Source organism: Cuculus canorus, chromosome 3 (assembly GCF_017976375.1).
Source record: "Cuculus canorus isolate bCucCan1 chromosome 3, bCucCan1.pri, whole genome shotgun sequence".
In the NCBI taxonomy this organism is placed as follows: Eukaryota; Metazoa; Chordata; class Aves; order Cuculiformes; family Cuculidae; genus Cuculus; species Cuculus canorus.
In genome coordinates, this window is record NC_071403.1 from 22,590,505 (window position 1) to 22,609,340 (window position 18,836).

Sequence of the window (18,836 nt, forward strand, 5' to 3'; positions counted from 1 at the left end):
CTCCTTTTCTCCAGGCTAAATAATCCCAGTTCCCTCAGCCACTCCTCATAAGACTTGTTTTCCAGCCCCTTCACCAGTTTTATCTCTCTTCTCTGGACACACTCCAGGACCTCAATGACTTTTTTGTAGAAAGGGGCCCAAAACTGAATGCAGTATTTGAGGTATGGCCTCACTAGTGCAGAGTACAGGGGAAGAATCATTTCCCTGGACCTGCTTTCTGTCTGACCCACAGCCATATTTTAGCCCATCTCTGCATAATCACATTTAACTTTGCAAAAAAGCATATGAATATATGATGTATTTTGCTATGAAACTTCAACAATTTCTGGTTCAGGACGCAAACTAGAGCTCTATCACTGAAAAATCAAAAAACTGTCCTTGCATTTCAGACACATGGATCTAACACTCAAAAGCAGTCTTTGAAAATTTGGCACTGAAGTATATAATTCAGTCATGTTACAGAACAACATATTGATCTGTCCCACACACTGCCAGTTCCGTGAAGGAAGAGTGCTTTAATTAAAGTGTGCTTCTAGGAACATATTTTCTTTACTGTTATTATGACACACAGCAAAGAGAGAGTATAAAGCCTGTCTGCCAAATTCCAGCCACTATAGCTCACTAGGACATCACTCCCCCAGTACTGTAATACAGAACTGCTCAGACATTACAAGACATTAACTGCCAATTTATGCTACACATCTTGATACCTGTTCAGTACGCGAGAGGTCCTTCCTTTTGCAATCTAATTAGCAGAGAGAAACTAAGCAATTTACCAAAAACATCTTGTACAGTTTTACATAACTAACACAAGCCACGAATATCAAAATGTTCAAAGATGAATGGCTAATATAGCATTAGGAATCCATAGTTCCATGTACTAAATACCAACCAGCTGAACTAGAAAGCTCACCGTCATGACTTTTTAGTCCCATCACGATATTTTATAAGGGTAAAAAAAGAAACAGTATTTTGATAGTACCACTTGCATTGATTTGTCACAGGAGGAACTGAAATGCAGAGACTAAACAGGTTTGCAAAACTGCAGTGAATCTTTGAGAAGCTACAGCAAGGCAGGACATTAGTCTGCATTCTATTTAGCATTGTACACAGGACCCCTGCTTCCATGCTTTACACGAGGGCCAGGATGAGCTGTGGCCTTAGTGGAAGTTAGCAGACATCGTGACCATGCAACGTGACAGGAAATGGAAGAAACTTTGTTACACCAAAAATGTCTAAAATCAAACCATTAAACAGTATTTTAAAAAAGTCAAAGAAAGCAGTTAGCAGATGTGTCATCTTAATAAATGTGATCAAATTTGCAATCACCACACTTGGAAACGGCAACAGCATTTTCCTAAGGCCTGAGAATAAACTATGTTATTCTGTAATATTTCAGGTATCCTACTTAGATTTAGTGAAAACCAGAATTATTCGGAATTAAACCACAGAATAAATGTCTACCCACTCCCACAAAGTCTCTTGCCTCTTGGAATAAAAAAGGGGTGGATTCCCATAAAGTTGTCCATCCACACAAACTCCTTCTCCTTTGTTCTATCGTAAATCTTCAGTTCATTCTTCTGATAATCTGTCAGCTCAACAAATTGACTCATTTTCTCACATAAGAATGTCAGGCATTTTTCACGAGCTAATAATGCCACATCAGCTGAGCAGGATGTTGTACCTGTAATTAGAAAAGTTAAGCATGTTTTAGAAACCTAAGTATGCACATTATTACGACTAAGAAATTCAACTTCTTCACAGATACCACTTTTGTGCAGTACTCTGTTTCAGTTTTATATTTCACATCAGTGCTTTTGCCAGTGCTTCCAGGAATATTTACCACACTGTGAGCCACAAAGTTACGGACAGATTATTTCCAAAACTTTCTCCTATCATCACTGCCATCCTGACCCCTTGCCATAGTGCCCCCTGGCCTTCTTTCCCTGCATTTCTGGTGGCTTTTCACTTTTTCCCCCCACTCCCAAATCTCCTACTTATCAGCTAGGCCTACAGTCAAACATGCAAAGACTCATTCTGAGCTATGCAGATGACACAGCCTAGAACACAAAGATGCTGACAAGCAGGGTGGGAGAGGTAATAACACATGGTCATGTAATTAAGTAACTTATCAGCTCAGACATCTCAATAAAAAACTCAGACTTTCTTAATTGTGTGCTGGTCTTTGTAACATTATTATTACTACCTCTAATTTACCTAAGCTTGCTGTATTATTTCAAACTCTTGGTACTGAAACACAAAGAAGGCATACAAAGTACAATGTATCATTAAATGAAGCAGAAATTTCTCTAAGAGTTCCATGCTGCTGGAAAGCATTTTGTTTGCATTCTACTCAAAATAATACGCATCTTCGTATTTTCTGCTACCAAATGAGCACTGAAGACTTACCGGATCCTATTCCATCAATATATACCAAACATGCAGCGTGAATAAAAGACATCATTGGAGAAATGTAAAGAAGATTATAGTCCTTGGCAGAACTCGACTTTTCATCCTCTACCATCACATTCATAAAATTAACCCACGACAAGACATCTCGCACACTGAGAATACACTGGCGACCAAACTCTTGGTTAGTCAGCCATTCAATGAAGTCCATCATAAGTTCTGCTATGTCTGCCCCTGGAACAAAAAAAAAGGGAAAACACTGCAGTTATCAAATGATTTTATTGATCAGATCTACTACAATGGTTTATAATAGGCATCATTAAAGTAGGTACTGCTGTAATGCATGTGTAACACAGATTGGTACTCTAGAATGCAACAAGCAGGATAACTATATCAGAACAGATGACATTTAGGGAAGCACTATCAGTCAGAACATAAACTTTTGTTCATCAGCTGCGCAAGGAAGTTGGCAAACATCATGAGAACCTGATCTTTCTGGAAAGAGAAGTGTGTACTGTGGTGTAACTGCTAGTATAATGTTCCAAAGGGTAGAGTGCCAAGTAACAACCACTGTTAGCCTGGGACAAATAATGTGCTGGTGCTCAGCCACTCAGGCGATGGCCATGCAGTGGGTGAGGTCACTAACACTATTTCCCCAGTCAGGGGGGATAAAAGGGCTATGCTGGCCGGATGATGGGGGAGAAGGATGGAATGCACACATTTTACCGGGGGATGCCCTGAAAGTGCCTATTGCTCCCATTACCAAGCACCCTGTTCCATCTCCTTCTCAGCAAAGTGCTACCAATTCAGGGGTTAGTATGACTATCAACTCATAGCGATATACTTTTTTTGAAACTTGTAATACAATTGCTTTATTTAGTTGATTTTTTATACTGTAGTAACAATAAAACAGGCACTACTAGTAAACACTAAACGGTGTTCTCATGGTCTCATCTTTGCACACAGGGATCCTTCACACAACCCCACTACACTAACTCACAAGAGAGTCCATGTAATGACTCTGCTGTCATTACAGATCCTTTTAAATTCAAGTAACAAGACAGAATCAAGTGTTTAATACTAACAGTGAGGCTGATGGCACACAGCGAAGTGACAGTTCTTTCAACACCATACACTGAAACTAAGATTGGGCACTGAAGGTCTTGGGATAATTCAGCTATGTGGATGGAGAAGTAAATACAGCCTTGAACTTATTCAGCTAGCCATACTAGACTAGACTAGTATGACTACAAACTAATTCTGGCTAGTCATACAACACACACAAGGAGGAAAGAACAAAGTCTAAAATATTTCAGAATTGTCAGAGAGAGAGATATACTTACAAAAAAATGGGACACAGTGGTGTAAATTCTGGGGGAAGTTTAGCAGACTACAAACTTAAATTTCTTAACAATGTTTGAATACGAACACGCAAAGAAATACCCACCTTGATGGTTTATTCCATCCAGAGACAATCCTGGATGAAGATTGTATTTTACAATCTGTATCAAATCATCACGGCCATTGCTTTGTGGACACCATATTTCTGTAAATCTGTTGCGCAATGCAGGAGAAAGCTGCAAAGAAGCAGAATGACACAGTAATTCAAGCTACATTACACTACATTACTTAAGGTTGCAATTAACTTATAGCCTTATACCCACAGTACCTGTAAGCAACAAACAGTGACCAAGCGAGATCTTTCCTTCTAATTTCAACAGAGTCACTTTGCAACTAAATCTTTGACAGAATATAGTGGCATCCATGCAGGAAACAGCTGATAAATGAGAAAGTTCAAAAGAAAATGGAAAGAAACCGAGCTGGCTTGCAAGCACTACGGCTCCATTTCATTCCAGGATACCATGCATCAAACAACGGCTATGTAATCTCCCTTTGCTTACAGAAGCAAATTGCCACATGGAAATTTGCCTTTAATTACAACTAATTTCTGCAATTCTTCTTCCTCTGGCTGAATCAGTCCAGCAAAAATCAATAGCATAAATGAAATGCAGAAATAAATCCCCTTTAAACACATGCTTGACAAAGAATTGTTCTGTAGTGTAGAAACCACTCTAAATTGAGCAATCATCTTTTTCTGGTAAAAAGACGTACAGCTATTTTTCAGTTCTAACTCCCAATACCGCTTAAAATATTTAGCTTTAGGTTTTTAACCTGTCTTAAATTACTGGAAGTCAAACTTGCAAAACAGATTTTTTTTTTCATTCAATGTGAAATGTCTTTTGAGATGCAATGCTCATATTCACCGAGAATAAGATACTTTTAACAGCCACTTTCTGTATAGTCTTAGTGAGAATCATCTTTTAGGCAACTTCACACCACTCCAGACCCATGATAGAGCTGGATTTACCTGCCTCATAAGCCACATTTCCTGTACATAAAATAGTCTACATATCAAGTCTATCTAAAGTACTTAGAGGCCTGAAGTTTTCTTTGACACTCTGCCGAGTATTGACTTACAATGTCAAAATGATAACACACAAGGAATGGAAGACAGATACATCCTAATTTGCTTTTAGAATGATGAGGTAGATGCCTAGTAGGAATTAATGGACAGCAGAACTGGTGTGATGCACTTTTGCATTGGACCTCCAGTCACGTAAGAGCTAGCAAGACCAGAAGATGCACATCGTACTCAGAAGTGCTTTGACATTTACCTCTTTTTTCCCAAAGTCACCTCCTGGGTTCATGGTTGCAAGGATACGAAATTTCTTTCCTGCAACTAATAGTTCTACCTCGTTATCCTCATCATCTTGACCACCTTTTTCTGCAAGTACCAGTGTCTTTTCAGCCTCAAGAACACTAAACAGAAGGTTAAAAAAACAAAAAGCAATAAAACGTTTAATTAAAGTTTCATTTCACATTTCAAAAGGTCACTTACAGATGAAAAAAATCACATGAACTGATTAGACTTGCACTGCCTCACAATCTTGATTAAAAAAATAAAAACTGTGCATCCCCCCCAAATGAAAACATTTCCGGTTTTCTTCAGAAGGAAGATCTACTCAAACCTTCTTGATTAGGTTCACTTCATATGATCTGTCAAAAGACTTGTCTCATAAAATGCACATCCCGTAGATCTCTTTACAAAAGCAACAGCAAAATTTATGTTCATACGAGCTAGATAAAATCTACACAATGAACTAGCCTTTAAGCTGACAGCTCTGTGGAAAAAGGCCCTGGTGGACAATAAGCTCTGTATGAGCAAACAGATTGCTGCTGCAGCAAAGAAAGCCAACAGGATGCTGGGTTATATAGAAGATAACACCAGCAGAGATAAAGTCATTATCCCACCCTACTCGGTGCTTGTCAGGCCACAACTAGAACACCATGTTCAGTTTTGGTCCTTGTTGTACCAAAAGAGATGTGGACAGGCAGAGGGTCCAGAGAACGGCCACAAAGATTAAGGGACAAGAAGTCTGCCATATGAGGAAAAGCTGCAAGAACTGGCTTTGTTCAGTCTTGAGAAAAGGCAGCTTAGGGTAGACCTTATCACCATTTTCCAGTATTTAAAGGGTGGCTACAAAGAAGATTAAGATTTTTCAGGAGCGGTCACACTGAAAAGACGAGGGGTAATACGTACAATTTACTCCTTGGGAGATTCCAATTAGACACAAGACAAAAATTTTTCACAATGAGAACAATCAGCCATTGAAATAATTTACACGTGGAAGTGGTAAATTCCCCAATATGGGACACATAAGATCTGGCTGGACAGGGTGCTGGGCTATCTTGTCTAGACTGTGCTTTTGCCACAAAAGGTTGGACCACATGATCCTTGAACTCCCTTCCAACCTGGTATTCTATGATTCTATTACTTTTAGCATACATTTGTTTTCCAACTCGAGTCATGGTGTAAACTGTGCAAACAATTTCAACTCCACGAGGGTTTATGATCTTAATTTCTTTATATCCATGAACATAAGTTATTGAATAAAGCAAATCTTTTCATCATCTTATTTTTGTCCATGAAACAAATATAGCAATTTGAGTGCAGACCAGTCTGTAGCAGTACTTTAAAGCCAAATGAAAAATAGAGGTACTATCCAAAGCATTCAAAACCAACATTCAGTGTCCCAACAAATGTCAAGTAAGTGTACACATACGTGATCTCCAATTGAAGTACTTTTTATTTTTTCCAGGTAAGTTAAGACATCAAGTCTTAACCATGACACAGTAGTTTCGTCTTAACTTACTACCTCCCCCCCTAGCAGTAATGAGAATTTCAAACAGCAAAAATCATCTAAGAATTACTATGATTAAAACTAGTACCTCTGTCAGATGGATGACAGTTACAAAAACAAAGCAAACTTCCAGAGAAGTTGAAATGTGAACCGAGCTAGAGTTTAGGTTACTCATTCTTTCAGCAAGAACTACACAAACAAGACAGCAACTCGCTCAGGCCAGGAAACAAAACGTGCCTAAAAAGCTAGATTTACCCCACTCACGCTTGTATAATGAACAGACACTTTGAGGGCATTTAACATTAACACATTTAACACATACCTGTTAAGTCGCTCTAGTACAGAATCATCAGCCAAAGAAATCTCATCAAGGAGGAAAAAACCCTCCTCTTTCATTGCTAAAACAAGAGGTCCATCACACCACTCGAAGAGTCTAGAGCCCTGAGATTCCTCCTAAGAAATGGAAAAGGAAGTGAGAAGTCATTCCTAACTGTTACTTTTTGCTTGTACAGCCACACTACCCAAACTGCTATCAATGCAAGACAAACCTGATCTTTCGATCTCTGCCTGACTGGTCGCAATCCTCCCAGGAAGTCTGAAGTCTCCATGTGCAAGTGGCAATTCACTGAGTATAGCTTCTGATTTGTTAATGCTGCAAACATCTGACAAATGGTAGTTTTACCACACCTGTAAAGTAATTTAATTGAAAGGGAAGAATAAAAAAAGAACAGCTCACTTTGGATAGAATTCATACTTTCATTGAAGAGCTATGAGGCAAAGGCCAAGCATGCAAATCTTTCTGCTTCTTTCCATGAAAGAAATACATGCAAAGTGAAGCCATTTTTGGCACAATTGTTGCTGACTTGCATAAGACGTCTTTAATTAATCTGAAATCAATATACGCATTAATGCATATTTGTAGGTTCAAAGTCAAATTTATTTCAGCCTGCCCCTACAGGTACTCAACTAGCCTAACACCTCACTAAACTGGTGATGCTACATGTCTAGACCAAGTCTAAATGTGATGGAATAAACTGCTGAGTACCTAGAGTTCTCATTTATTACTGAAACATCTTCACTCCTCCCTTATCTTGTGTTTTTCTTCCCTTCTCTCATACAAAAATTTACTTTCCAGATTTATAACCAGCACAGGAGCAGACAGCACCCACAACCTCCTTTACAGCACAGGAAGGCAGTGGCAGGAAAACTGTCTAACAGGCCACACTCAGTCTGGTGGCAAAGCAGTAGCAAGGCTATATTCAAGCTTGTAAAACAAATGTGCTCTCAAATACAAAAATGTCACAATTCCCCCAAAACAGCCTCTCCAGTGAGGCACAGTAAGATTCTACAGGGCACCTGGTGAAAGGTGGGGAAAGAAGTCCAGTCATCTCATTTCTACTACTTTTTATGTAATTACTATTTAGTTATACATAATGCAGATAATCCCATTAAAGACCTGCGTGGAAAAAGATGCAATTGCTTGCTCTCAGAAGGGAACTATGAAAAACAGCATCTGCGAGTCTGCTATGATAGAGACTTAAATATCCCAGATCAAAGAAATACTGAAGCTCATACAACCGTTTTGTGTCTGACTCAGGGGCTGGTGCAGTGCTACAAAGAACTACAGAGTAAAAAAGCAAGGTTACCCAGTGTCTCCCACCAGTAGTACTGGTTCACCAAACTCCAGGGCGCGTCCCACCAAAATGGCAAGTCTCCTCATCCCTTGAGTCCAGACAACATGGTTGAAATCTCTGTCCAATGACATCTGTGTGGAAGACTTAGCTGCACAACACAAAGAAATCCATCAGCTTCAGTCACATCTACAGAACTACCAGTGTGGTCCCTCTAGGCAACTCACCTAGTAGCTTTTTGACGCTTTCCCCTGAGAAGAGAGACTCAGGATATATCTTTTTCTTGAAGTGTTTTTCAAGGACACTCTGAATAACATCCACCTCCTCCTGTTTCCTGACTCTGCCTGCTAGAAGCATAAAACCTATAAAACAGAGGAAGAGAGAAAGACATTACTACCTTGTTAATGAGCAACAAAAATTTATACTTAATAACTAGAGTTATAAAGTAATTCTACAGATACTCTAAAAACCTGATCTAGCAGGGCTTACCATCATTTGCTAAGTGCTGAAGCCAGTCATACTCCTTCTCCAGCTGTTCTGCCAATCTGTACCTTTCAGCCCAACGAAATAAATCCCGCAGGGTGATGAAGCCATGCTTCCCAGCAAACACAGTTGAGCCTCTGCGGTAAGACTGTCATAGGAACAACACAAGTCATTTTTTTCATGAACCTGTCCGAATACTTACAGTAGACCTAACCAGAGGTCTCTGATATGACACTTCTTCAAACAAACTGTATGAAAAAAACCACGTCTAGTACAGTCACAACTCCCAAATTCAAATTACCTTTAATTAGGTATTTGATAGGTATCAGGAACAAAATAACATAGATAACAAATTTAGACTAGACATTAGGAAGAATTTCTTCACCATGAGAGTGGTAAGACACTATAACAGGTTGCCCAGGGAGGTTGTGGATGCCCCATCCCTGGAGATATTCAAGGCCGGGTTGGATAGAGCTTTGGGCAGCCCGATTTAGTGGGATGTCCCTGCCATGGCAGGGACGTTGGAACTAGATGATCTTTAAGGTCCCTTCCAACCCTAACTATTCCATGATTCTGTGATTCCATAAATTAAAACACTAAGAAAATAGGTACCTGGAATAAAATAAGTTCTACACCAAAACCTGTGGTAGCGCTGTGAAGTGTGCTCTGTTTTTTGCTGGTGCAATTGCTTTTAAATAGGAGATAGTTTCACCTACATATTAAGTGTTAAATGTCTGCTAAACATGGGAATGTCAGAACATATCCAAAATTATTGCTTAAAAATAATTCCGAATTTATCGTTGCCCAAAGACAGCTACAAATCCAGTACTGTACTCTGGATCCAGAGCAAGATATTATTCCACACGTCAAATCTCAAGGCTTTTGATTGTTTTTCTTCTGCTAGCTTTCTCTTAAAGCTGACATCACCTTCCCTATACATAGGGAATATATAAAGAATAAATTTTTTTTACAATGATGCTGATGAAACACTGGAACAGGTTGCCCAGAGAGGCAGCAGAAGCCCCATCACTGGAAACATTCAAGGTCATGTTGGACAGGGCTCTGAGCAACCTGATCTAGTTGAAGATGTCCCTTCTCACTGCAGGGGCGTTGGATAGGAAACCTTTAAAGGTCTCTCCCAACCCAAATTATTTTATGATTTAAGTACTTTGGTGGGTTCTCTTCCACCAATTATGGCTTAGGGTTTTAAATCTGCCAGTTAGCAACACCTCCCCACTAGAAGGAATTTCCATTACTTTGTGCTGAAACATGCTTGCATGTCTTCTACAAAATGAAGGAAAACTCTCATACTTGCAGGTCTAACATGACTTTGACAAGCTTGCTGCAATAAGAAGGTGGCAAACTGCATCGTTTGTGCAGGATGGTTTCCAACTCAGCACTTGGCAGTTCATCAAAATGCAGTTCCACAAAACGATTTCTGAAGGCTCTGGACAAAACCTAAAACATGAGAAGATACTATTGCTTTAACTTTTTCCCTCTGATGTTCCTCTTCCTGTCTATCTTCCTTTACAAGTCCAAAAGAAATACGGATAGTGTCATAGCATATAAATTAGCTCATACACAAGTATTGAAAGAAAGCATAAGAGACAGCCTGGATCAGGACAAGAGCTTTAAAATGTGTTGTATTTTAACCACAGCAGGCAGCTACTTGCTCACTCCTCCTACAATAAGATGGGGGAGAGAACTGAAAAAGTACAAGTGAGAAAATGTGTGGGTTGATATAAAAAGTTTCATAGGTAAAGCAAAAGATTCGTGCACAAGCAAAGCAGAAATAAGAATTTATTCACCACCTCCCATCAGCAGGTAGGTGTTCAGCTATTACCAGGAAATCAGGGCTTCATCGTACGCAACAATTATTTGGGGAAACAAACACCAAACATCCCCCTCTTCTCCAGTCTCTTGAGCAAGAAACGCTGAGTTCATTAAGCACTTAAATCTCAACCTCTCAAAACTAATTAGAAATTTGGTATCTGCAAAACAAGCAACTAAACTAAACAGAATCCTGCTGTACAGAGTTAGTCCACAGCTACTTCACCCTCTCATGGTTTCATGTTAATTCTGTGCTACGCATCAAACTTTTCACATCACATTTCTTCTATGTATAAGAGAGATTCATTCTCTAGTGTCTCACCTACTCAAAGAAAGAGATGATACAGACCTTTCTGCCACCATAGAGTCCCGGAGGATTCTGCGTAGCAAACAGCATGAAGCGAGGGTGAGCTTTGACCACTTCCTGGGTCTCAGTAATGAAAAGCTCCCTGTTATCATCCAACAAACGATTAAGAGCCTCCAGAACATCCGTGGGAGCTAAATTCAGTTCATCTAGAACAATCCAGTAACCCTTTCTCATTGCATCAATGAGGATGCCTTGGAAGGAACAGAAAAAGTTAGTAAAAAATCTAAAAAACTAAATCAGAAGCATGCATTCAGATACTTTTAACAACCAGCTTCATCCCGTATAAATGCTAATCCAGCGACAGAAGCAACAGTATTGTTTAAGCTATTGAATTTTTTTCTTTATGTCCAATAGGACAAAGGTAAGACAAACTCAAGAATTCACTGAAATTCACAGAAGTGATTATCATTAAGATGCAGCTGCTAATTTATTACAATGGACAGGTGATCTGTAATGAAACAGACAAGTTAGGCAGAAAAGAAAGAAAAAAAAAAAAGGAGTAAAGTAAGACAGGAATTTGCAGTAAATATAATATGTCCATATACCTTCCTTAAATACCAGCTTCCCAGAAGCATCTGATGTATAACAGCCAATATATTCCTGGATATCAGTATGCTCATGATTGTTAATCCTTACACAATGGTTCCCAGTAGCAGCAGCCAACCAGCGAACTAAACTGGTTTTACCAACAGAGGTCTCTCCTTGAATCAGTACCGGATGAGTCCTAAAAGGGATAATGAAATTAGTCATTTAGAAACACGGACCAGATCTTTTACATATACAACATATCAACATTATATGAAATATTCACAGACCTACGTTACCAAACTATATTACCAAAAATATCACTACCTAATTCACTCAGGAGTACCCAAGATCACACACTAACGGGGAACATAACTTTACCTCCTAACACTAACTGCTACCCATAAATCTTTACATGGCAGCATGAAATAAGCATTATTCTAAATGTAATTTTCTAGATTATAATTTCAATAAAACTACATATGGCAGTAAGATGGCTAAGGAGACAAAAAATGCATATATAAATTCAAGCCACTGTATAATGAAAAGTTAACTATGAAGTAGAAGGAAAACTGATATTACCCATACCAAACAATAAAGGCTAGACAGGCACCAACACTTGAGGCTCAAATAAACATCTTTAACTTAATGTTTTAATGGAAAAGTTGAAACGGACATACCCTGCAGACACAACTCTGGCAATGTCTTTCAGATTAAGCTTAACTGAAGGGGTCAGTACGTAAGTCTCATCTACAGCAGGTTCCTTATCCCCAGCTGAAATCCAGTATCCTTCTATAAGTATAAATTTCCCTCCTTGGGGTTTTGGTATTTGCTAAGGAGACATGACAAAAAATATTAAGCAAACAAGTTTCAATTTGCTTGTGAAGACAACTACCCTTACATCACTGCAATATAACCTTTAAGAAGTCATTTTAAATTAATCCCTGAGCACTCCTGCAGTAAACACTGTCCCCTTGTCAGTAAATGCAAGTTACAGGAGAAGTGTGACCAGGTTATTTCAAGGTTGCAAAGGGGGCATCTTTGCCAGCACCATAAATATTAAAAAAAATAAATCATCTCTAAAGAGTCCTAGCACTGCATTTTGAAGCATACTTCTAAGCAGGAAATTGGTTTGCATCTTTTTATCTAATACAAAGGGGTTTATTCTGAAACAAATACAATTGGCTTACAACTGCTCTCTTACACTGGCTTCCCCCATCCCACCAGCCCAGTCCCCCATGCAAACTCATGCCAGACTCCCAGGATTAGTTAAATTCTTCCTTTCCCATTAGAGACAAAGCACAGTGCTTTCCATCCATATGTTCAATATTCTGAGTCTAAAAATAAAATGCCTGTGAAAGCTCCGTAAAAGTCTGTGAAAGCTTTAACATTGGAGTCACTGTATTAAGCTGCCTACACTCCACAATGCTATATTTATTCAGACTTTTGTATTTTTTCAAATTAAGTAATAAATGAGCTAACACATGGATATTTTAAGCAGAAGTAAAAATTACAAAGAAATAGTATTAATTTTTCTTTGTTCTTCTTTTTGTAACATGAAAAACAAGTCTGAGAAGGAAATGTGGAGGAAAAGGCAACTCAAATTCTCCTCTGAACACTAAACAGCTTTACATAAGATTAGTTACTTACCTGCTTGAGAAGGCTTTTGATGTTGCCAGATACTATATGCTGGCAAATTAGCTTTTGAACAACTGGATGAGAAACTCTGTCAAGCTGCGTCAGGAAACTCAAACAGAAGCCCTAGGAAGGAGAGTTATTTTTAGTGAAATTTTTATTGCGTGAAAAGTAATTAAGGGAAAAAAACCCACAGATATTAAAGAACCATTTCTGTTCAATACTGCACTTATAAAGAAGGTTACCTTTTATCCAAACAGTCTTTGCAGTCAATACACACTGAAACAAATGCCAACATAGATAATTACCTCATACAGTGAGCGTGGTATGCTGCTACATGGATTAGATGCTGCAAATCTCAAAGCCCTGCAAAGTGTACGGAGGCTGTAGTGAGGTCTGTGGCCAGTTCCATCCACCAGCTTTGCTTCTGCTTCCTTTCTCACAGATAAATAAAAGCTGCAAAATAGCAAAACCACTTCCAGTTACATAGTGCTATTACTGATAAGTTGTACTTTGAGGAACTTCACCCAAATAATGAACACTTCAGGTGAGAAAACACACCTTAAACTAAGGGAAAGAAAGGGAACTTGATGAACACACAAGACTTTCACTGGTATGATCTACAAACCCAAACCATTTTAGTTTCTCAGATGGCACAGGACTGCAACAACAATGCTTTTTAACTGGGGCCATTGAGAACACATTGCAGAATAAGAAAGAAGATCTCCTCTACACAAGCACAGAAACCTTCAGAATGAGGACGATGGATGTCTACCCCCTTTCATTTTCTAAGCCTACACAGACTGCTGCATAGGGAGCATTATAGTGTTTCCAAAAGCAGTCTAGCCACAGACTGTAGATATATACTTCCTTTTTGCAACTTATTCCATCAAGCACTTAAAGAGATTACAACCAACTTACTTTACAATTCCTTGTACTGTACTTTTGTTCACATTCAGGCCTCTCAAATAATCCATGATAAGAACTTGCAAATCTCCTTCACTGCTCAATTCTTCTACATAGAGTTCAGTAAACCTACAAGAATCAAATCAGTCCATAACACAGACATTCAACAATAACAATAGTAAAAACATCATGTTAAATATGATTCTCCTGGTATACAACACTCAACATTCTGCTAGCAGCAGAATACTGACTTGTCAAACTATAAAGCTGCGCAAAAATAATTGTTGGTTTTGTCACTATAAACTGTGATGCTTACATTGGATCAAACTTTTATTTAACTGTGTGTATAGAGTGTACCATTTTCATGCACAAAACCTGCTCCACTTATTTATGCTTATGGTTTTGTTTTCACTGTTTATTCTTTTTATATTACACTGTCAAATTAAAAACAGGAAACAAAGCAAATTTGAGTGGGTTTGTTGTGTGAATTCAAGAAGGGACATAAAGCAGTGGGAACTGTTTCAATATCAACCAAGCATTTGGCTAGAGGACCATCAATAAATGTACAGCTTGACATTGGTTCTAAAAATTCTGAAACAGAAATGAAAGCCTTGAGAGTGAAGAGGGTAGTGGATGTCCTTCTGTGATAAGACTAAAACAAATTGAGGGCCAGTACTGAAGCAGATCCACACAAAAGTCGAGAGGTTGCAGAATAATTGAACATTGACCATTTGATAGTTTGACATTTGCACGGAAATGAAAAAAATCAAAAAAGCTCAACAAATTGGTAAAGAGAAAATTTGATGTATGCAAATATAAATTCATTTAAACTTCACAAGGCACACTAAAGCTGAAGTCCACTTTCATCTGTACTACATTCACTTTCCGTCCTTTCACTACTAAGCCAGCAGAGTTAATAGCAATAAAATCTTCCTTCTCCACTAATAACTGCAAATGACTCGTTACATATAGCAAGAGCATCTCTATAGCCTTACATAGCATTTACAGCTGATAAAGGACTACACATGAGACTTTTGGCACTCATGAGGGAGACTGCATCAAATACAAACAGAATACCTTGGCATTCAGGCATAAGTAGTGCCAAAGAATGGATTTGCCACAATTCCAATTTCCTGGCCACAACTTGGATGTTTTAACATCACACAACAAATGTTTTTGCTATCACACATCTGCTCCACCATGCAAACCACCTTCCAGCTGAACAAGGCTGGATATATAGCTTTTTGCAAAGGATCATCAACACTTCTGAGCTAAACAAAAAGGCTGCTGAACAGATGCAAAGCACTTTATCATGCCCATCAGGAATACAAACTGCTGCAGTAGCACCCCCAGGCACTGAGAGCCACATAAAAAAAAAATGACCACTCTCCTGCCCTCAGTGATAATGCTCTACACCACCGCTAGGCTGCTTGTTCATGCTCAATTACTTTACAAAAGTATTTTCCTGATGCTATTTTATGATAAACTTTCACTATGATGTGGAAAGAACATGTTAAAGTACAGACTTGATATCCTTGGGCTCCAAATAAGGCAATTCTTTACTGGGTCAACCTATGAAACTAGTTAAGCTCTGAGAAAGACAGTGACAAAGTATTTTGACAGAGAATCATATTTCCTACCTATTTCTTATTCCTGGAGGAAGGTTTCTCTTTCCAACATCTGTAGCTGGATTCATGCATGCAAACAAGCGAAAATCAGGGTGACGGACAAGAGGCTCTAAAGGAAAACAAAAATAAGAGACAAGGTTAATCCTAAACCTGGGATACTTGTTATTTTAAATTAGGATTATTTTTCCCAAGTCATTTTTCCATTACTGCACTACTACATTCTCTTAAAATGCCAGGGTGAAAAGCCTTCCTAAAATAACTCCATGTAATTTTATCACAATTTTCTCTTTAGAACCACCACAGGGAGGAGATTGTTACTTCTGCATATCAGGAGGCTTCAACAAGACTGAGTATCTCAAAAAAATATTGAGCCCTAAACTTGGAACTCCTACGTCTCCTTCAAAACAACAGGCACTGCTTCGCTCAGCCAGGAAGAAAACTCAGCCTAGGAAGAACATACAACATTTGTCTTTATCTGTACCTCCCAAACACAGTATTCAGAAGATACTGCATAGACTTTGGTCTGATGGTGGGAGCTGATGAGTGACTACCTTTGCATGACTTGTTTCACATACATTTTCTTGCTTTTGCTCTTTGTGTTCTCTCCCCTATCCTGCTGGGGAGTGGTGGAGTGGAAGGAGTGAGTGAACAGCTGTATGGATGCTAGCAGCTGGCTGGGGTCAACTCACAAGAAGGACTCGGAGAAATCACAGGCCTTGTCCATGTATTTCTACACAAACACACTCCGTGAAGAGTCTTTAGAGACAACAATGCTTACTAAGGCCATGAGAAAGATCTGCTCCATGCAGAATCCAAGAGGCAAAATGTACAATTTCTCTATGCTGAAATCTCCTGAGCCACATTGAAATAAAACTCCCACTTCTTGCATATAAATACCAGTTCTAGAAAGACATTATTCTCTTCTGCACACATTCATTTTAATGGTAAACGTTTGCAACTTAAGAGTCATATAGGATAGGGAATTCAACAAACTACATACTAAGATAAAGCATAAGCAAGCACAGAAATAATACCTGTATCTCCTCTGTCTAGTAACACCAGTGACCCAGATGATCCTTCCAGTAAACCACTCAAGCACTCTAAAGTCTCTGCTGCAGCCAAGTTAATCTCATCCAATAAAATCCACTCTCCTTTTTTCACTGCTTGTGCCAGAGTACCCTAAAAATAAGATCAATCTGTTAATCACATCAACAACAGTGATAAATCAACTAAAGCATCTGTATACAGGAAACGCTTGTTTTGCGGCCAATGGGTTGATTAGACAAATGGCAATTTCAGACCTTCTACTACAATAGCAGTTTTACTGCTCTGCATCAATAACAGCAATTATTTCACAAGTCACAGAAGTTACCACTCTTATCAGCTACCATTGAGACTGGCTCAGACAAAGCAAAGTTAAGCTCCCTTATTTGTGCAATGCTGCCTGTCAGCGATGTGTATACTTCACTGACATCACTATGAGAATAAAGACTGTTAATCTTAAGAAATCCAAAGACACATCAATATGTTTCTCAGGGAATTAAGCATAACTCTATCTAATAAATTAAGTCAAAAGTTTCTCCAACTATTCGTATAATCGATAGGACTGGTCAACATCTTACACACAAGATAAAATTTGAGAGCATATATTCAGACTAACAGGGTGACAAGGAACAAACGTGCATAAGCCACCATGGTTTCCCCTAATCACACCTAATGTCATTATAACATTATACTATGGGTTTGAAACATTTCAAAGAAAACACTTCTAGATGAACAGCACAGGATCCTTCATACTGAATCCTCCACAGCGATCGCCAGGAAGGATGCCCCACTAGAGACTGGTCAAGATATTTTTTCTTATCTCATACACTTGAAAAGACTAATCAGCAGTATGTCATACCATCTTGTATTATACCAGTCCTAATTCCTATTATACAACATTGAATTAATATACTACCACAAAACATTCTTTTACCTCACTCCTCATCTAACCACTCCTTTCTTTAAGCAGCACAGTTCGTTCCACAGAGCTGTCACAAACAAGTTTTACTTCACAGCAAGATTCCTGCCAGGAAGTTATTTATATAATACTTATTGCAAAGACCTTTAAATGCTCCTTATTCTTCCTAGCATCAAAATGTAAATTTCTAAATACCTCAACAAATGCAAAAAGAAGAGCATTCTCTGTCATTTTCATCTGTTGATGAGCATGATTCAGTTTAAGACCAAATGCCTCCCACTTTTCCTTCAATGGTGAGCCTGTAAGCAAAATAAATTTAAGCTTGTACCACCAGAAAAACAGCACAAAGAATTGTTCAACAACAGTATTTGAATCAAGCTGCTTGAAGTACAGATACAACAGTAAGCTTCGCTGAGCAATGAAAACATTCAAGCTCTACAGATGACCTCATGAATTTAAAAGAAAGCTTTTTTTAAAATCAGCAATATTTAAGCTGAGTACTATTGACCTAAAGGTACACATCATTTGCTATTCATTCCAGCATGTGCTAGCTTAGGAACAAATACTTATGCTGGCAAATCACTTGGTTCCACTCTACAAGTCCTGGAGACAAAGAGAGGCATCTCAGAAAAATAAAACCAAATTCACAGACCTGATGACAGAGCAGATTAACAATGTACACTTCAGGATCAGTAAAGACACTGTTGCTTATCAGTTATGACATTATTTACTATTGCATTTATTTCAGTTATTTGTTTAAAGCCACAGCCTGAGGTTTATACATCACCATAATGTTGTAAGTTGAAAACTTGGCAAGTTACAGACTCCAGCTTGTCTTTATTTAGGATCATCAATACCCACAACAAATGGTCTTTTAAAACATCTTTTTTCACATTTGTGGGCATTTACCTGCATATTCAGAGGAACCGGTTAAAAGAATAGACAAGGTTCATAATTAAGTTTACTTGGCCCATACTGAAGAAAAGCTGTAACTCCACTTGTTCAGTGGGTCTAGAACCAGAAACCACCCCATGCAAAGCAAAGTATCAATACTGTTTCTGTCCCTACGGGGTTGTGAAATATGAAACAGGAACAACTTATTTGGAGACAAAACCACAACGAAACAAAGGAAAGAATTAGGCAAGTCAGCACCACTGATAGTGAAACCAAAGTTATCAGCAAGGTTTTTTCAAGTCATTACTACCCTAAGTCAGCTATTTGGCTTTTGGGGCTTTCTTGCTGTTGTTTGGCTTGTTT

The 18,836-nt window shown here is 38.6% G+C and overlaps 1 protein-coding gene across 2 annotated transcripts in view; it reads right to left on the reverse strand.

Moving 5' to 3' along the window:
• The window catches only part of LOC104068234 (LYR motif-containing protein 2), a 109,313-nt gene that overhangs the window by 68,139 nt on the left and 22,338 nt on the right, over positions 1 to 18,836 (reverse strand). For both annotated transcript variants that reach the window (XM_054061537.1, XM_054061538.1), the window contains 19 exons: positions 17,775 to 17,878; positions 16,651 to 16,795; positions 15,629 to 15,725; positions 14,004 to 14,117; positions 13,391 to 13,538; positions 13,098 to 13,208; positions 12,128 to 12,279; positions 11,468 to 11,646; positions 10,905 to 11,113; positions 10,037 to 10,183; positions 8,732 to 8,873; positions 8,470 to 8,604; positions 8,258 to 8,393; positions 7,160 to 7,298; positions 6,934 to 7,064; positions 5,085 to 5,229; positions 3,857 to 3,986; positions 2,410 to 2,643; positions 1,487 to 1,684 (listed from right to left, as the gene is read on the reverse strand). In XM_054061537.1, the coding sequence (XP_053917512.1) occupies positions 1,487 to 1,684; positions 2,410 to 2,643; positions 3,857 to 3,986; positions 5,085 to 5,229; positions 6,934 to 7,064; positions 7,160 to 7,298; positions 8,258 to 8,393; positions 8,470 to 8,604; positions 8,732 to 8,873; positions 10,037 to 10,183; positions 10,905 to 11,113; positions 11,468 to 11,646; positions 12,128 to 12,279; positions 13,098 to 13,208; positions 13,391 to 13,538; positions 14,004 to 14,117; positions 15,629 to 15,725; positions 16,651 to 16,795; positions 17,775 to 17,878 (2,796 nt within the window). The remainder of the gene's footprint in view (positions 1 to 1,486; positions 1,685 to 2,409; positions 2,644 to 3,856; positions 3,987 to 5,084; positions 5,230 to 6,933; positions 7,065 to 7,159; positions 7,299 to 8,257; positions 8,394 to 8,469; positions 8,605 to 8,731; positions 8,874 to 10,036; positions 10,184 to 10,904; positions 11,114 to 11,467; positions 11,647 to 12,127; positions 12,280 to 13,097; positions 13,209 to 13,390; positions 13,539 to 14,003; positions 14,118 to 15,628; positions 15,726 to 16,650; positions 16,796 to 17,774; positions 17,879 to 18,836) is intronic.